The following is a 20,320-nucleotide window of genomic DNA, read 5'->3' as shown; positions in this document are numbered from 1 at the left end:
ATGTACATTACACTGGATAACGCACCATGTATGAAATACATTTAATTCTATAATAACTGGAACGGCTATCTCAAGCGTGGCTTTAATTAGCGGCTGACGCCAATAAAATGGAGGATTTGTTCTATTACCGCTGAGATTTACCGAAATTGACTGCTTTTCTAAAAATCTCACAATTTCTCTCTCCCCCTTGAGAAAGAGTGAGGAAAAAGTATATGTTTTTAGCATGTTTGGCAAGCAATTTTATGATGAAAATCACTGTAAAAACATAAATTTCCTAAAAGCGAGTCTACTGTGGTCGCCAGTTGTCGGCTTCTATGACGGATGCTTTTTTTAACAAACGAGCTATTTGTTGGCCACATATGAATGCAGACGTGCGCGTCGTAATGATTTGCTCGATCAAAGTTTGTAGTCTACACGAAACAAAATATATGTGTATTTAATACTTTCCTTCTTTTTCTCTTTTTTATGTGTTTCCTATTAGCCATGTGAGTTTAGAATTTGATTGACTAATAAAGCTTTCACCTCAATAATAAATTTTTTACCCATATTTAATACCAGTTGCTATGGGATTTTTCCCTCTAAGTATGCAACATCAGGTGTTGTTTATACAAGAATGATGAAGCGCATGTACACATGTAAAAATAAGGCAATAAAACCAAATGAATTAAACACATTTTGTGTTCTTTAATGCTAGAAGCTTAACAGATTTTCAGAAATTATAGAGTTATTAAACTGCACTACTTGTATTTCATTCATATTATGAAATGAATTAAGAAGCAAAAAATCGAAGAAAAACTTGGAAAAAACAAAAAATTTCCCTGCTTTAATAAAGGGGAAGATAAAGCAAATGGCAAATGTCCATTCTCTACTTTATCAGGTAAATGAGCTCAAAATATTTTTTCAGCAAAAACTGAAATTAACAAGAAATATATAGCACTGAATTTTTCATCACTGAATCTTTAATACTTCAATATGGCATGCATTACATATAAGTAATATTCAAACAAAATTCTACTAAAATAATTTAATAAAGAGATTTGACCTTATTTTCCAATTTAGTTGTACAAAAATTGTACAGTTGCAGTAAGTCATCATCAATCTCAGTATAAATATTGACACAAGCACAACCTTTACGACTTTTTTACATAACATTTCATCAAGCATCAAGACACACAAAACCTTGTCATCATTATTTGGTACTTGACCTTTACTTTCAAAGCGGTCAAAGCATCTTTACTAAATCCTTTGTCTCCATCCATAAAATTAGTCCAAGTTGAAGTAACTGTTGGACAGGGAAGTCTGTAAATTAGTTACCTTTGTTTGTATTCAGCCTTATAATTTTGCACTTAGACTCTGCCAGGTCAATAGCATCTTCCAATTGTCTTCATAGTGCTCTATGAAATAGTGTTGGTACTGGTACTGCAACATATTCCAGAAACATTTTGCTATCCGATCATCTCTTCATGTTGTCACCAAATTGATCAGAACAACCTCTGGTCTACATTATGTGTACTCTTTGGGGGTGTTCGTTTCTTCATAGTATCTGCCCACTGAGTAAAAAAGAGCAGAATCTTTTTCGCGTTAGGGAAACTATTTTGCAAACAGATTTACGGTTTCACACATTAACAAATAAGTGGAAAAGTATGTTGATAGTTAAAAACATAAATAGAAAAACATCAGTCGGATTTTATCGCTCAGGCTTCAAGTTCAGTTGCTTTTCAATTACAAACAAAACAAATATCTCACCAGTGAAAGCGACTTTGTGGACATTACGATTTTCAACAATTGAATGATTGAAGTGTTTGCATTTTAAAAGAAATGCCAAAGAAAGATATCGTGTTTGTTTTTGAAAAAGGCTGTATAATTAGCTATAGACATCAGGAGGGAGATCAATAATATAATTTTCTGCAAAGCGATCATTTCAGCGGAAATAGGTCCATTGGCCGCCATTTTTTTGGCGTCAGGTCCCAGTCCACTTAGCCGCTCCAGTTATTATAGAACTCAATGATAAAATATAGTAAGATAATTAAAGTCGGAAGCTGGCTCATCCACTGATATGTATATTAGACTTGATAACGCAAGTTACGCAACTCTTGCGAAAATTGAAGCCGGAATATCGATCATTTGCTACTAGCTTCATGGGGGGTATCGGTCACACTTTACTACACTTTTGTATTACAAAATCACAGTTTTCGCGTTTTTATTCCTTTTACAAACTTCTGATTAAGGCAAAATTTATATGACATGTAGAGGAAAACCGGTAGAGAGTTTTAACCCTGAAGCTCTGTTTTTTTTGGCTTTGTAACGACTGAAAAATAAGATGGAAAGTTGTATTGAAATTTGAAAGTTAAAGGAGACGAGGACAATTTCAGCCGTGGGAGGCATTTTTAGAAGATGAATACTTAATTACAAATTTACAACAAAGTAAGAACAAAGGTTTTCATATCGTCAACATATTCATCGATATTGAAGTTGTTCACATACGTACTGGTTGAAAACCTATCTTCGCTTTATGACAACAGAGGTACTTTAATTCGCATATTTTGATGATGTACATCTCGCAGAGTTTGATGATATCGTTTTCAACGCACTATTGTTCTTCAAAATGTCTTTCTGATTCTTTTTCTATGTCGATTTGTTTTGCTTCTTCACTGATATAATAAAGACGTAAGTTGAAATTATGATATTAGCGATGTGAATAACAAAGTGTTGTTAAATCAGTAAATTTTTTAGCAATCTTCCATAAACGTCATTGCAGATGAAATTTTGGTAGCAGTAGTAGGATTCTGTAATTTTTCTACGTTTTTTAAGAAGCAGCAGCATCATATAATATCCAGTTTGTTTCAAAACAATGCAGTTGGACCTTGTACCATCTCAATTTTCTGCCATTATAAAGCCAAGAAGACAAACTTGTTAGGATTAAATATCTTTGCCGGTTGTTCTGTCTCTTTCACAAAAATTTTGCTTGAATCAAAAGTTTTTAGAACGAATAAAAACGCAAAAACTGTGATTTTGTAATACAAAAGTATAGTAAAGTGGAACCGATACCCCCCACGAAGGTCATAATCAGATCAGACAACTTCGGATTCAATTATCTTACTATATTTTATACATGGGTGCGTTATCCAGTGTAATATACATATCAGTGTCTTCATCACACCCAGTGATCACACCCATTCCGGGTCCGATCTGCGATTACTATTTCTCATTATAAATCAAAGAAAATTGTAGCTTCCACTTTGGATTGCAGAGTTTAGTCAATATTGCTCACATGCTTTAAATGCCGAGGACGGTTCTGGGAAAATCAAAATTTCCTTGTATTCATATCTTTCGGCAGTTGAACTGAGTGAACATACATTTTGCAACATGATTAAGATGTTCTGATTCAATCTTTATGGAAGATAAAAATAAAACGAAGGAAACTCCTTCAGAAAGCGAAAAAGCGGATGACAACGCCGCCGATTTAAGCGACGAACGCACTTCTATTGCAAATGCATCGCTGAACGCTGAATCTAACTCAAGCAGCAGTAGCAGCAGTAGCAGTAGCAGTAGCAGAAGTAGCAGCGAAGAAATTGTTTATCCGGGAGAGGGTAAGAGTTCGATTACGACTTTGTCACAATTATGCATATTAGGGTTTGATAGAACAAATTATCGTTGTTCTAATTGTTCGATCGAGCATTTTCGTTTTTGGAATTTGCACTTTCGGTTTCACTTTACTTATTGAAGTGCTATTTGCGTTAAAGATAATTTCATGGATGGAGTCTATGATAGGTTTTGAGATTCCGTGCTATTTTAGTGTAGATTCGGTTTTTGCTCGTGATTTTATGAATTTATATAAAATAGACCTTGCTTTCGTAAAAGAAACATCACTATCATCTTGTCTGTTCAAAACCGGAAGTATGATTTTGCTAAAATGTACAGTTTATATTAGACAGATTCCAAATGTACAGCTCCATATCAATTCAATTCCAAAATTTAGCCAACATTTTAATGCACATTGACTTTTGCTCGATAATATGACATGTTTCACATCTGTGAAAAATTAATTGATTTACACAGATATGTGACACAATATGCTGTAAAGAGCTCTATAGGTCTATAGATGGCTTGATTGGATTGTTTACGTGCATCATTTTGCCTCCTTGGTAGTCATTAGCTGCATGTTAATTCAAACTTCTTTAAAACTTACTATTTCTTTCATGAGTTTTTCATATTTTCTCACATTTTTAACTTTCGTAATGTATTGCGTATTCATTCAGAATATGTGTTTATTTTACAAAGTTGGGAAAAGCAGTGCTGTAGAACTAATTTTATCAGATGGGAGCTCTCTTGACGAAGCTGAAGCCATGAAATTATGAAAAAATACCCATTTCAAATGTAGAAGGGGTCTCTTCCCCCAAGCACCCTCCCACTTCTACAGCACTGGGGAAAAGATAATATTAAGTGCAATGATGCCGCATTTGAAGTTATAGGTTACTCTGAAATAACACGTGCAATATAAACAGAAGGAATAATCTAGGTTTTAAATAACAATAAATCCCACTGATATATTTTAAGGCTGGCAAGTTTATGGAAAATTAGTAAGTTTTTAATTCCTCAAGTGCATGATGCCTGCCGAATCATAAAAATATTAAATTATTTCAATCAAGCTGTCAGGGGTGAAAGTAGAATGTTAATTTGGATGGGTGGGTGAATATTCATTTATTCAGCTGTGCTTGACTGATTTTGCTGGTGATTTTAATTTCAAAAGAAATAAGTAGGACAGAGCTGAATATATGAATGTTCAACCCCCCTAATTTGCATTCCAGTTTTGCCCCCGCAAGCTGTATATGGTGTAACTCACTTATGAAGTTATAACAAGTTATAACAATGAATTTAATGTTTATTTTAAATTGTGTCTTAAGTCAAAAATGCATGGATACTCAAAGATTTAGTTGATGGTGACTGCTTTGGTTTTTTGTGTGTTACATTCAAATGAGCCTAACCATTGGTAGCACCAACTCCGCTGATGAGTCAACCATTTGTTGCTACAATTATGGGTTTGAATCTGTTTTGAAAAGGAGGGGTGGGGGTAGACTTGCTATTTCAGGGTGTAGTAGTAGTCTTCCTTATGTGAAGTTGTTGATTTTCAAATAAGTGGAGAACTTGCTCCCCCCCACCCCCCGGATGTATGTAATCCTGGCTACAGAGTCATGCAGCTTTTTAACTTCCCGCATGTCTTACATGTGATTACTCCTTGGTCATGCACATGATATTTGTAACCCCATAGGGTAAAAATGGGAAAGTTCATTTTCAAGTTCAAACGAAATTTTGAAAATCGTCGACAGTGTTAGGGAAATGGGAAAACAAATACTTCATGAGTTCTGAGCAATGTGCATTTGAACAATATTTATAGCACGAAAGCCATTTTCTCTGCATTCAATTGATCGTACGGCTTTCAACAGCGTAAATGATTTACGTTAAACACATTTAGCTACCTCGGAAAATCAAAAACGTCCAAATCCTAATTATATCTAGATGCAACGGGCCACTTGAAAGCCCCGGCCTGTAGGCTTAAGGCCACTCTGCCTACTGGATAATCTTGCTACTTTTGCTAATGTTTATGTCCCCTGGGGAACAATAAGGACTATGTTAGATTATATTTGACCAATCACAAGGTATGTGGCGTCTTTTATGTAAATAGCCGTCTTTCATGAGTTTCGTCTTATTGCTGTCGTATTCGTACGTGATTTGCGCAACTTTCTTTATAAATTTTTTCACTATCATCTGCATCGCCTTGCACATAGCTAATGCTGCTGTATAAAGCTATCCCTACTCAAGGCATACTGAGACGTCTCGACTCTTGACGGCTTATCCGTAAAAATTTTGAATACTTCTTCCTTATCGTGTCATAGTTTGAGGTATAGCTATACACCTATTGCATTGTGTAAAAGAAACTGAGTAACGTTTTATCCACCTTTCCGACAGTTGATACACATGTCAAAAATACGAGGTTAAATAACAAAGTTCGGACAATCAAATGGTCGGACATAGTATTGTTAATGTAGAACAGTGGCAATAAAATAGTTAGGAGATGCTTGGAGTTTGGGGGTATTTGTGAATCCGGTTCTAGTTATTCAGAACGATTATTTATGAAGGCAGAAGGCATAACAGTAAATACGAACTATTTTGGTTTAGAAAAAAGCATAACGATCGAAAGGAAGCTTGAATATTGGCATGTTGCCGTGCTAATGACTTTTTTGTAAGGATTGTTACTGGCCTTTACGACGTGACTTAGAATATCCAGGATGGATTACAACTACACAAAGCGCTAAAAAGCAAGCCATACAAATTTTTAAACTGTTATCTTTACTACATGTTGTATTCGCTATCTCATAATCACTTGTCAATATTATTATTATTGATGGATGAAATCTCCCTAAAATTAGATTTTCAGATTCATTTACAAGTTATATACGTAAAAATGGAATTTTAAACTATAGCTATAAAAAATTCTATGACTTGCAATTTTCTTCGCTCGATGCACCTAAAATTTGAACTGGATAATCTTTGATGGGGTTAGGGTTAGGGTTAGTTTAGGGTTAGGGTTAGGGTTAGGGTTAGGAACTGGATAATCTTTGATGGGGTAGGTTCTTACAACGAAATACAGGCATCTAAGTTACAAAGTGGACGACTATCTCTTTGCAATCGAAAGAAGTCCTTTCAATCGGAAAAAAGATATTTACTCTTCAAAATGAATTAAAATTTTATGACATGAGGGTTCAATTTAGACGATGGCTTGGCTTATTAAATGTTTGTAAAAACTATCTATGTAAAAATCTTTGTAAAAACTATGATTAAAAAAGTATATGATCCCTTTTTCCATAAAGCACGTGAGTGCTTTCGTTCATGATGAGAGAGTTACATTGTATAAGCAGGCTCTCGTTCATCACGAGAGAGTTATGAGAAAGTTACTTTGCAAAAAGTAACATGTAAAAAACGTATAGTCAAAGAGGCAGAAGTTTTTTTAAACTTTGCTGTTTCCTTGGATGTTCTAATTTGTTTTATGATATAAACAAAAAGATAAAATTCAAAAGCAAAAAACCTCGTTTTCCGTCCATGCTTCCCGATACCTTGTTAAGCGTAAGGCACTAGAACGCCGCATGTTAACGTTTTGGTAGGAGATTTCGGCCCCTGCACGCTATCCTACTTGGGAGATGCTATAGCCAACTTCTGCCCATTAGACTCCGAGATCACCTGCGATAGACTTTGCTCGAGGTACGCAGGGAGAGTGCGGTCGCCACCGTTTCACTGCTAGTTGACATCTATTGTATGAAAAATTCACCTCACACCATCAGAAATGCCACCACTTTCCTCGCCAGTATTGAAAACATTAAACTACGACCAGACGAAATCATGATATCCTACGACGTGACATCACTCTTCACATCCATACCACTAGACATTGCCAAACAAATTACAAACGAACTACTCACAAACGACAAAACTTGGCAAGCTACAACACAACGAGACAAAAATGACATCCTAGACTTACTCAACCTTTGCCTCTCCACTGAATTCACCTTCCAAAACACATGCTACAGACAAATTTCAGGCACACCAATGGGATCACCGCTATCCACCTTCCTCGCAGAAGCTATCATGCAACACCTCGAAACACAATCAGTCACAAACAACACAAACATCAGACTATGGAAAAGATATGTCGACGACATCTTTGCCATAGTCAAGAAAGACAAAACTGAACAAATCCTACACACCATAAACAATACCACAAAGAACATTACCTTTACTAAAGACGAAGAACACGACAAACAACTTACCTTCCTCGACATCCTACTAACCAGAACAGATGGCGGTACACTAAACACACAAGTATACCGCAAAACCACCCACACAGACCAAATACTCAATTTCAACAGCAATCATCCAACACAACACGAAATAAGCTGCATTCGAACACTTTTCAACAGGATAAACACTCATTGTAATACGGAAGAAGCCAAAAAAAAAGAACGCAACTACTTATGCTCCACATTTATTAAAAACAACTACCCTAGAAACTTCATAAACAAAACTATATACAAAATACAAAACAAAACACAAACCGACAAAGCAACAAAAACCGGACGAAACAGTAAAAATCGTCACATTACCATACATAAACGGAACATCAGAAATGACTGCCAGACTTCTTCGACCATTTAATATTAACGTCGCCCACAAACCTACACAAAAACTCAAATCATGTTTCACCAAACATAAAGACAAAACAACAATTCATGATACAACTGACGCGATCTATATGATACCATGTAAAGACTGTTCAAAACAATACATAGGACAAACATCTAAGAAAATTGAAACAAGACTCACAGAACACAAAAACGCCATAAAACGACGAGATCCGAACTCACTACCGGCAGAACATACCCACGGAAACAACCACATTCGACTGGACAGAAACTAAAGTACTCGGACGCGCACAGACTAAACACGCACGCGAATTTAAAGAAGCTTGGTACAGTGAAGACAACGACACAATAAACAGGCATATCGACATACCCATCATATACTCACAACTAAAGAAAAAGGACAAAAAAACTACAAACAACACCAAAACTAAAACACTAAACTCTAACATTATTAACACCAACCATATTAACAACACACCAAAACCCATGGCAACGTATTTCACCCCATCCAATCACATTAATCCACCCACTAATCCAATTAGACGTTCTAAGCGTCTCCAAGCTAAAAGCACGTGTAAATAAATATCCTCATTATGATGAAGGCTCGAAGCAACGAGTCGAAAGCTCAATAAAAATCATTTAAAAATCCGGAGAAACGTTTATCTTTTATGTATATATATATATATACATAAATTTAAAGGCTTACGAATGTTGTGTTATTGTTAAAATCACTATGCGCATGCTCATATTATTTCTTCGATAATTTGCGACTAAATGAGCTAATTGCCACAAATGTAGTGCAAGTCGTTGCCATGACTATGAACAATTAGTCGAGTAGACGGCGTGTGCTCAAGCGCATGCGCAGATGATTTCTGTATTAAATTGTTACTAAGCATGTTATTTACTTCAAAGTCGGTGCTAGTACATGCAGTTGGTCGTTGCCATGACCCTGAACTTGAGCAGCATGCTCAAGTTTGCTGCGCATGCGCAGATGACTTACCTGAAAATTTGTGACTGAGCGAGCTAATTACTCCATAATCTGTACTAGCTTATACTGTTGGTCGTTGCCATGACCATGAACTTGAGAGTATGTGGAGTTGTTTAGGCATGCTCAAGCAGACTGCGCATGCGCAGATTATTTATCTGAAATTTTGTGACTGAGCAAGCTAATTATTCCATAATCAGTGCTAGTACATACAGTTGATCGCTCTCGAAAATGATTTTTATATACTCTTACACCTTCTTCCTTAATGATTAAGTCGTTGTGTATTTCTAAAACGAGATTTAAAAATGCCCCAAGAGGCAATTTCTTTCTATTTTATTGCCACTATTCTACACATACATTACTATGTCTGTCCACTTGATTGTCCGAATTTCGCAATTTGATTTCGTATTTTTGACACGTTTAAGGTGGATTGAGAAGATAAGCGAGTTGGGACACTTGAACATAACGTTGCAAGTTTAAAAAGAATACAAAAGCACTATACTAAGGTTTATTTGCACGTGTACTGTAGGACATGTTTTATGATTTACTATCTTCTACATAGCACGGGCCTTTTGTGTTTGCTGGTGAAAGGTTTACAACAAAGTCACAAATCCGTTTTGAAGAGTGAGATGGGATTGACTAGGTGGTTCAGGGTTAGGGGATAGTTGTCTCGACGTGGTCATAAAAAGGTGGGGTAAGAGACATGCCTCCTTCGTCTCCTCAGGATTTTCCACCTTGGTTGAGAAGTGATAGGGCAGACGCCAGGACATTGTGGATGTAGAAATTTTGTGTGGAAGTTTCATGTATGTTAAAACTGGTTTGTCTTACATCACATCGAGTGACACTGTGTAATAACAAGTCAATGTTGGGTAGATTTTTGTCATTAGTTGCGGTGCTGCATCGCCAGCTGCATCAGTGAGGAGGATTTATATAAATCAATTATTTCTTAAGTATTAAAGCATGTATATATGAATAACGTCCCACTCACTTATCGAACTGGTGACGACACTGATTGTGAGTTAGCTATCAAAAACGTATGTTTAAAATAGCTACTTTTGCAGTTTTTGTGGTCAGGATTCTGATTAAATGCCTGTTCTGCCAAACGTAACTTAATTTTTGCTATTTTGTGTCCTCTGAATGTTTCATCTCATTTTCCCTGCTTTTTACCAATCAAATATTGAGGAAAGAATGTTAAATTTTGTAATCTAATCATTGAAAGTAGACTGCCCCAGCCTTCGTTAAGTAATTTGTATTTTCATCACCAACTTGCTTTTCATGCCAATGTATTCATAGCAGTTTTATTTTTCAGGATCTGATGATTCCTGGGCTAATGAACACAATGAAAACAGAAGTAATGATGGGCAAAACAACTCGAGACATTGTGATAGTGAAGCAAAATTTGAAAAAGCCACCCATACTGAAGAAGGCGATCTAATTGCTAATGGTGGTGGAACAAAGCGTAAAAGAGATAGTGACGGTGAAGCGAAACATCAAAAAGTTAACAATGGTGAAGAAAACAGTAAAGACGCAGGTGATGATGAAGAAAAAAATACTCAAGTAAGCAACGGTGGAACAAAGCGTAAAAAGGCTAGCGATTGTGGAGAAAAGCTTGAAAGAGCTAGTGATGGAGAAGATAACACGATAGCCAGCGATTCACGAGAAAAACGTAAAAAAGCTGATAATGGTAGAGAAAATAACATAGAAATTAGCGATATGATGAAAAACATAACAAGGTAAGGATAATGGAGGAAAAAACAACAATGAAAGCTGATTGATCCGGAACAAAGCGTAGAAATGGTGATGATGGAAAGATAATAGAATGAAACAGCAATAGTGATGAAAGCAAGAACAAGACTGATGGAGGAGGATATGAAAAGAAGGATGGTAGGACATGAAAAGAAGGATGGTGGATAGTGAAGGATGGTGGATGGACATGAAGGATGGGTGGACACGAAAGCCTAGTGATGGTGGATATGACAAAAAGGTGGCGATGGTGGATCCGCGTCGAATGATCGGCGCAAAGATCAAAAAGTGATTGATGGTGCCATCGAAAAGAGCTGATTTGCATCAATGAGCGTGGTGCGATTTATGATCGAAAAGCACGACATGAAAGATGACACGAAAGCTGAAGAATGGTGATCATGATCACGAAAAGGATTGATGATGAATGACAAAAAGGCGATGATTTATGGATTGTGAGGCAACATGCGAAGTCATCCACTGACTTATGACTTACAAAAAAGCTGATGGTGATATGACAAACAGTGATGGATTTAAAGACATGATCGCGACTCAGAATGGTGCCAGCAAAGATGAAAAGTTTGAAGGATTGTGATAGGAAAAAAATGATGATGGTGAAGATACGAAAATAGCGATGGTGGATAAGACATAAAGCCTGAATGACGAAAAGAGGATGACGAAAATTTAGCGATGGTGGATATGACACGAAAAAGCTGTGATGGTGGATGACATAAAAATGGCGATGGTGATATGACATCAAAAGGCGATTTATGGAGCAAAAGATGCGCTAATGATGGTGGACAGGACATGAAAAATGAAGTGATGGTGGTAGGATAAGCAGCGATGATGGTGGAGCATGACGAAAGCGCTAGCGATGGTGAGCAAAAAGCTTGGATGGTGGACAGGACATCAAAAAGAGCGATGGCATGACTTAAGCGATAGTGGAGCAGGACATCAAAAGCTCAGCGATGGTGGAGCATGATTAATGAAAAATGAAGGATGGTGGACATGAAAAAGATTTGAAGGATGGTGGAGAGTGATCAAAAGCTAAGCGATGGGGAGGACATGAAAAGGAGCAGGAGGATCAAAAAGGCGATGGTGGATAAAACGAAAAAGGAAGCGATGGTAGAGACATGGAAGCTGAAATGGAGGAACATAAAAAGGATGGTGGAGCAGGACATCAAAAAGCTAGCGATGGTGGAGCAAGACATGAAAAAGCTAGCGATGGTGGAGCAAGACATGAAAAAGCTAGCGATGGTGGAGCAGGACATCAAAAAGCTAGCAATGGTGGAGGAAGGCATGAAAAAACTAGCGATAGTGGAGCAGACTCAAATCATGTAGGGTTTGTTCTGAATTACGTGTTATGATTCTTAACCCAATTTTATATTTATTTTACGACTTTTATAACTTAATTATCAATATGATATGAATGCAAATAACTCTTTAAGTAACTGTAATACGATCCTTTGTTTTTTGTCAATCCCAGGAAAAGACTGATCAAACCCTTTTGCAAATGTCGGTTGGAAACGATCCTTTACATCAGGTATGTGGCTATACTTAAAATTTTTTCAAAGTTTATAGATTACTGGCATCTTAGCGTCATTTAAAATATCAATCCGTAAATCTACAAAAAGCAAATTTTTACAAAAGGCAAACTCGAGATTTTTGTTAAAATATTTAAAATCAAGCCATCAGTGGACTGCAAATATCGTCTTCTATTATTTATGTGGGGATTTTGAAACCTTATTCAACGAGTGCGATTGTAGGTGACCTTCTAGATAACAGGCGTATGCGAGCCTCCTAAATTTTCCCGTTCCGAAATAAATTCGTTGGCACTACAGGCGTTTCCAAATCTTGAAACCATTTCTAATTTTTTGAATTTACGACAAAGGGAAAGTGAGGTATTTTTCTGTACGACAGTTTATCACTCGTGAGAAAACCCCGCACGTCAAGACAGATTCTGCGAACGATTATTTCTTTGTGAATTTCCTTTGTTTTTGCTGCTGGTTGGATGTTGCTTGTTAAAGAAGATTTATTATCGAATGTTATATCTATGAACAAATCTCAATGCATATAGAATAACATGTTTTTGTTTTAAATTTGTAAAGTCAGTGCTTTGCACGTGATTCATCTATGAAATCAAAGTAACTGAGTGAGTTGCCTTTAAAAGATGTCTACCAATGTTTTTACCATGATCAGGGTTTACTTCAAATTTTATATCATAGCATCATGTAAAAATTAAGGGGGTGTCTTGTTTGTTTTTCGTTCCTAATCATTATATTTTGTCATTTACGTTTCACTGAGTATAGGATGGTTATTTCTACCAGAAGAAAGACTTACAGCCAGACAACAGGAGAAAGTCCAACAAAAAAGACAGGCATGTTTACCCAACATTTTTTCAGAAAAACGATATTTCGGTTTGTGGTGAAGGGTTGGGACATCCAGATAGTGCGTGTAGTAAAATCCAGTATTTTTCTTCTCATTCCATCTTACTAAATCTGACACTCAAAATTTAAATAGTTAGGCAAAGTTTTCTTAATTTTCTTTGTATCTACGCCCAATAAGACAATCATGTTGTTCGCCTTTCTTGTTTATTCCATTAATCTGGCTGAAAAATTGCAAAATATTTGTAGTTAAATTTGTCTTGAAGGTCTTACTAGTTTTGTGGTGACATATGATGTATTCTCTTGCTCACTGTGCTTCCATTAATGCATCTTTGATTAGTTGATTGCTCTAGCACCGAATTCTTGGGTCGAACAAACTAAATATGTATACGTAGTTTCTAAAAAGAATGGGATATGAAATACAAACTGAAAATGCTAGCAATTTAAATTGTTTGATCTTTAACAAAAATAAAATTAGACAAAATTTATTATCATCTATTTTACAAATGTTGATGGAAATCAAGTCAATTAACCGATCCAGTTCTTAAATTATAATTCTCTACAACTAAGAGCTCAATGTGCAATCCCACCTAGCTGTTGTAGGTACACTTGCTATTTTGATGCATATTAATAGGGAACAGCCTCTCATTTGAAAAATATGATCGCTGATTTCAATCCCCCGGATTAAAAATTCTATTGATTACTCAACATTTTGCTAATATGTTTTTAGACAGAAGAAAAACACAGAAATCACTCAAGCAGAAGAGAAAATGATGACTGTTGTTTTTATTGCAATGTTGTCGAAGAATTTTCAGAAAGATTATAACGAGGAGACAAAGATTGTTATTCTAGGACAAGCACCAATTTTCAGTAAATGGGATGAAGGATTTGGAGAGCCTGTTACAGTAGAAAGGTGGGTATGCTTTTCTTCATGATTCATAAACTTACGACTGAATATCTTTAAATAGTAGCTATGACACTTGAAGTCGCTTGGAAAACGATTTTGTATTTCCTTTGGACTCTAACTTTAAACACGTTGATGTAAAACATGGACGGTTCAATTTTTGTGTGTCAGAGACCTGGTCGCAGTGAGTTTTGTGTCATAAACCTTGGTCAAAGACCTGCAGTTTTGTATATAAGTCAACAATTGAGGCGTAGGGGCTCATTCAGATATAGTAGCTTTGCTGGTTTCATCAATTGTCCTGTTCAGTTATGTACTCTCTTATATTTTCAGAAATGAACAAAAGCAAATTTTTCTTCGTTGTGAACTTAAAGTTCCTTTAAAATTCTGTAATTATAAATGTGCCTACAAATATGTCTTGGTCAAAAGCAAGAACAAAGAGAAGAGCTTGATGTATGAATGTTTAGTGGAGGTGGAGTCCAATATTGCTTTGAACTACGGTTATATCGATCGGTGCCTTGATATTCCCAATGAATATGCTGTACAAAACAGTAAGTATAAATTTTAACTTACAAAATAAAAAAAGACGAACATAATGGCGAGTACGATGAATGCAATCTTGATTGTGATTGGTTAAGAGGTTACATACGATTCTTAATGTTTTGCCACCTACAAACATTGAAAGTTATCTGTGCGTTACGTTATTCTTCATGTGAAAATTGTAAGAAAAAAAGTATACTAGCGGAAGCTTGCTCTAGCAAAGCGCTTTACAAACTACTTAATTTTTTCGAATTATTGAAAATAAGGAAATAAAAAAAAACACAGAAAGGGTTACACTAGTCAGTCAGGCAATTTTTCATCAAGTATGTACAGAAAAAAGACAAAAGCGAACCGCAAAACGTATATAATTTTGAAGAACGGAAAACTTTATGGCTTCACAATAGTTTGAAAGTATCTGCATTTACATTCAGGTGTATAGTAAGACAATTAACGAATTCAGCTTTGCTTCGGCAGATAACATTGAACTGAATAATTCTTGATATCATCCTCAACCTCATCCAATAATTGTTTAATTGCTAATATTGAATAATGGCCACCAGATTTAAAAACTGTATCTATGACAAATTATTGGGTTCCCCGCTCCCCGGTTTCTATACCACTAAATTATTTTATGCTAATTGTGACTGGCAGATATGCATGCGCCAGGAACGGAAGATTAATGCATCGAGTGACCACTGTTTCATAGTAGGTATAAACGAAGGAACGAGAGAGAAGTGATTCTACTTGGCACTCGTAGACCAGAATATCTAGCAATATATTATATTATAATAATTATTTTTCGTCATATCCATAAACGATAGCACTAAAAGCGCGACAATGTAGCAAAATTGCCTTTGAGTGACTTGACTCTTCCGGGTTTTAAATTTGATATCTATATAATGTTGTCACCTGATGTGATTCGTATTTTGTCAGAAATATTCTACAAATACGATGGATTTGTGTACAAAAACCTTGGAAGAGACATTTTCGTCCGTCACGAACATACTATTAAAGACAGGGAACAATTTTTTCAACTGCACTTTCCGCTTTGGAAAGGATTTTTTGATGTTTCTTATGATGATAAACTGAAAGCGGTCGAATCTTTGGAAAGACTTCATCTTTTGCATCTAAGTCAGGGTGTTCCCGAAATTCTTACGTCTTATGAAGGATATTCGTCGTATAAAAAAGTGGATTTGCGGAAACTGGATCTTGGAAAGGTTTGAGCTTATTGCACGTCTTGTCGTCGATTGTTGCCATATACTAATTAAATAATAGGAACAGCCAGTTTACTGGCTTTTCCTGTTGCTTATCATTTGTTTTAATAACTGAGGCATATTACAGTCGTAATTGAAATATGTCAAGAAAAAAAGAGTGAAGTGCTTTGAAAAGTGCATTTATTGTTCAAAACTAATATTTGAAATATTTTTGTTACAGATTTATGTTCAAATATTGATGCAGAAAATAAAAAACAATCTTAGGATTATGGAAAGTAAAGATGGCCTACAGAATAAAGTTGATGGGCTGATTTCCAGTACTGTTATTGTTTACGTATTTGTGAAGTACAATGTCCAACTTAGTCATGACGACGTCGTAATGGTGTTCAAATGTCTCAAGATTCCACCTGATAAAAATTTATGCGATAAACTGACTGAAAGCATTCGTAATTTTAAGGAAATAATGTCGAGGTTTGTTCTTGTAATTTCATTCACTTTATTTGCCGAATCTAAAATGGTTTGAAACTCAAAATCTAAAATTCCACAGTAATGTTGAAGCCACGATACATTACAATCCCCTTCTGTATCCAATTCTTAAAATACCATCGGGTTACGGTTAGTGTAAAGTTTTAGGTTTTAGTGCGGTTGGATACAGTTTTCATTGATTTGTATGCTTAAGACCTACCAAAAGAAGTTATTCGATTTTGGTTTTGGAATAATTTGATCTTAAAGCCAGCTCGTAAGTTTGAGTGTTCTTTGCTGATTTCAGATCATTAATAAAATTGCTTTTTTATAATTTTTCCTTCGTTAGCATTTTTTGTTTATTTCTTATTTTCTATTTATTATTTTTACTTTGAGTGAACACCAAAATATTTAAATAACACAAATAAACTCTCGGGCTGGCTACTCCTCTGTCTCACTGTAAAACTAATAGATTTATTAAAGGGCAAATAACTGAAATTTCCGTAACACGATTGACGATGAAATCTACGGGCTGTGTACTCCCTGCTAAATGTGCTTTGACCCGCTGACCCAATTTTGGAATTTTTTCTTCAAAACGTTTTCAAGTATGCGAGGCCGCTTTTTCAATGTTATCTCTACTATGTATTAGCTATTTGACTGTGTATTTGCGAATTCCTGCAACGCTTAAATTCAATTGTTTCTATGAAAATATGAAGAAAGACGATTTACTCTGCTACTGACTGAAGTGCGATATTGAGCATTCTCATATTTGCTGAACGTTAGTAATGGATGTATAAGTTGCATGTGAGGTAAAATTTTGAAAAACCTTTTACTGGTTCATAAAGCCAGTCGGGAGTTCGTACATCTTTTATTCATCCTTCTATCCCATTCGCGACGATCCTCAAAAAACTCATCACAAGAGCTAGGTACCACCTTTATTGATACTCGGTGCATCCTTAAAAATATAAAGCTCATTAGTCAATATCGACGCTATATCTTATGTTAGAAAAACACACAAAAATTCTGCAAGTATGGTCTTGCTGAGGAGCTAAAGCTGACTTGGGAGAAGAAACAAGAGGAACAAGAAAAATGAGTTTTTGTGTGGAATTTTTTGAGAAGTGAACCAGAGAGGAGAATTTCCCGAAAAACATTTTCCAAAATAGTTTTACATATCGAATTAAGAAGAAAAATGGCTGTAAGATAAATAAGTTTTGGAAATGCAGGTCTCATTTTAAAAAAGAACATAAAAAGGCAAATGAAAAATGTGATAAAAATGTTCTAAGAAAAAGGAAAGGTTGAGAGAGTGCTCAAATCTAAATGATACTACATCAGCATGTGCTAAAGATGTGACGCTGTGATTGTAGCTGAGCTGGGAACTCGCGAAATATAGAACTTTTTTACTTTTTGTTCTTATACGTCTAGTTGTGGTGGTTTTTATGCAGATGTTTTTGACCGCCAGTGTTGTTTCTACCGTATATATTGTGCAAGACGTGTACAAAAACTCAATTTTGCTGTCTGTCCATAATATGTTTTAATGTCAAATAGCCCAAGGATCGTTTGTGCAAGCGCAATTACTGCGACATGTTTTGTAAACAATAAGTTTAGATGAATAATTTTGATTGCTGTTTCTCTTCCTTTATCACTAGCTCCTTCATCGACAATTTTATCAAGTTTTACGAAAAACAAATGACAGTGATACCTTTGGTTCTCTGGCTTAATGCGCTGCCTTTGGTGCACTTTTTACGAGGAGACTGCAAACCGTTTGAACATGTAGATTCTACGAAAGCCCTAGATATTTCAAGCTGGAAATGGTGGGGGATGAAAGACTTTCCATGCCGAAATTTACAGGGTTTTGCAGAAAGGTTGGTTGTCATAATTAAAAATATATAATTATAGCTAGTATTAAATAATGAAAAATTAGTGATTTATTAACTATATCAAGTATATTGTTTGAGTTATCTGGTTAACACAAAATTTTGTGGAGTTTAATTTTGTATTTGTGCATTGATTGCTTATTGTCTTCTTTTGCATGATATAAACATGACGTTATCGTGTTAATTACATATTACCTTTACGCTTTTTGTTTTTTCATTGAATGAGTGATATTTTTAAACTAATAAAGATGTCTCTTCAATGGTATGGTTTAGCGTTCTGTGTAGTACACTCCGAACATGGAATTTGGAAAATAAGTATTTAAGTGGGAATGCTGGCGTCGTTGTCTTTTAGTGGACTTCACGAAATGAATTTGTTCACAACCTGAAACTTGAACGTAATTTGGGTTATAGGCAAAAATGAAATTGCTCACTGTCTATTTCTATTTTTTATAATGAAATACAGAGAGGCATTGGAAGTTTTGGAAAATTTGAAGAAAATTTTTGAAATGGATCCTTTGATCAAACGTTTATTTCTTTTGCTCTGTCCTCTGGAAATATACCATGAACTTTTAAAAACTGGATTGTTTACTTTCCTGGAGTTATGTTTCACAATGCGAAAGCTTATTTCTGATCGATCTCTTTCATCTGGAAACATAGTGAGTGTGTTAAAGAATGATTTAATCACTTGGTTTGTATGCGCTATACGTTAAATAGAAAGCGTGTTTTTGTTTTTGCAATACGGATGTTTGGGGCATGGGTCATTCAATCTATTATTTTTCACTGCTATGGCTCGTTCAAAAAAAAGTGAAAAATTTTTATGTCACAAGATTTAGAAAGTCTCTTGTTTTAACAGTATATAATTCTTAAAGCCATTTCTAAAATTTCTAACATCAATATGTAATCATAAGAGAAAACGAAACTGAATGACTCCTTTTTACTCAATTATTCTTACTCTTTTGTTCCCAAAGATCACTTTTGCTCGTTTACTAAATTCTTAAGTGAAGAAATTGTTACAAAGTCTGTTAATTTTTTTAGATCGAGATTCTTGTCAATTTTTTGGAAGAAATGAACAAAACCTTAATTCATGTGTGGTAAGACAAATAGTTGATGTGATTTTGCAAATACTTTTTTGTAATGTTACTAGCAATCTTCATAAACAAGATACATCATAGAACATTATAAAAAATTGTTACAAATAGGCTATTGTCATGGCAACTTCTTAATCAAACTCTACTAGTCACACCAATGATTTAGGGGGGTTAGAGACTACCCTACAAGAGCTTAGTAAACTATACGTGGTCTTGTAACTGGAGGCGGATCGTAGTTAGATGCCTATTTTTCCTTCTTGTCAGTTGTATACATGGTGAGAAACTAGGCTTAAAATACGGCGTGCAGCTTGTGTTTAGTAACTACATGCCATATTAATACACACGTAATTAATATAATGCGAGACAGTCCATTGTATTTTCGGAGTAATAGGAACGCTAAGATGGCTAAATGTAACTGCAACCAAAAAATTAAATTTTTATATACACCACCGAGTTAGTTGTACAGCAAAGTGGTCTTAGCTACTGTTTATTCAAGTTACTGTGCCGGTTCTGTAGCAAAGTAAAAACAAAATTTTCACATTGTTTTTACACGGCTCATTATAATTTTATATTATTGATTTCATTTAGCAATAAAGATTTTATTTTCGTCACATGAGAAAACGTTGAATTTGCTTATGAGGAAAAAAATCGAAATGATTTGCGAAAATATTTGGCAGACAATATTGCACAGGAATTATGAATTTGTGTTTTGAAATTTTATCTTGATTGACTGACGTTTGCGACAATTTCTTAGGGTAGCTCACCTTCAGAGTCAATGAGGAGTAAACGTCAGGTTAGCGTAATTTGTTAATCTGGTTCTTATTTCATTGTATTGTCATTGTATCTTACAATGACACTTTCACACATATCCTGTACACACAATACAATGACTGTAAGAACCAGATAAGAAAACACGGCTAACCTGAAACAGTTTATT

General features: G+C 35.3%; 2 protein-coding genes across 2 annotated transcripts; both read left to right on the top strand.

Annotated features, from left to right (window-relative positions):
• Window positions 1–2,512: 2,512 nt before the first annotated feature.
• On the top strand, window positions 2,513–19,467 carry LOC124454943 (E3 ubiquitin-protein ligase rnf213-alpha-like). Its single transcript, XM_047005695.1, has 13 exons — window positions 2,513–2,524; window positions 3,076–3,120; window positions 12,084–12,257; window positions 12,407–12,463; window positions 13,230–13,297; window positions 14,035–14,217; window positions 14,539–14,756; window positions 15,679–15,962; window positions 16,180–16,430; window positions 18,068–18,283; window positions 18,759–18,951; window positions 19,331–19,386; window positions 19,440–19,467. Exons 1-13 carry the CDS (start codon window positions 2,513–2,515, stop codon window positions 19,465–19,467), a joined length of 1,785 nt encoding a protein of 594 aa, XP_046861651.1.
• LOC124454526 (suppressor protein SRP40-like) lies at window positions 3,265–11,000 on the top strand. The gene is made up of 2 exons (XM_047005318.1): window positions 3,265–3,590; window positions 10,490–11,000. The coding sequence occupies exons 1-2, from the start codon at window positions 3,395–3,397 to the stop codon at window positions 10,915–10,917; spliced, it is 624 nt and encodes a 207-aa protein (XP_046861274.1). The 5' UTR covers window positions 3,265–3,394; the 3' UTR covers window positions 10,918–11,000.
• Window positions 19,468–20,320: the final 853 nt, after the last annotated feature.

Source organism: Xenia sp. Carnegie-2017, unplaced genomic scaffold (genome assembly GCF_021976095.1).
Source record: "Xenia sp. Carnegie-2017 unplaced genomic scaffold, XeniaSp_v1 HiC_scaffold_3, whole genome shotgun sequence".
Classification (NCBI taxonomy): domain Eukaryota; kingdom Metazoa; phylum Cnidaria; class Anthozoa; order Malacalcyonacea; family Xeniidae; genus Xenia; species Xenia sp. Carnegie-2017.
The sequence above is the reverse complement of the archived record's forward strand: the minus strand, read 5'-3'. Positions and strand labels throughout refer to the sequence as shown.

What these genes read in the sequence shown, in the direction of transcription:
- LOC124454943 (XM_047005695.1), top strand. An exon ending in TGAATATGCTGTACAAAACA is followed by an intron (nt 14,757 to 15,678) that starts GTAAGTATAAAT and finishes GTATTTTGTCAG; the next exon opens with AAATATTCTACAAATACGAT. An exon ending in TTACAGGGTTTTGCAGAAAG is followed by an intron (nt 18,284 to 18,758) that starts GTTGGTTGTCAT and finishes AATGAAATACAG; the next exon opens with AGAGGCATTGGAAGTTTTGG.
- LOC124454526 (XM_047005318.1), top strand. Translation starts at nt 3,395, where the DNA reads ATGGAAGATAAAAATAAAACGAAGGAAACTCCTTCAGAAAGCGAAAAA. An exon ending in AATTGTTTATCCGGGAGAGG is followed by an intron (nt 3,591 to 10,489) that starts GTAAGAGTTCGA and finishes TTTATTTTTCAG; the next exon opens with GATCTGATGATTCCTGGGCT.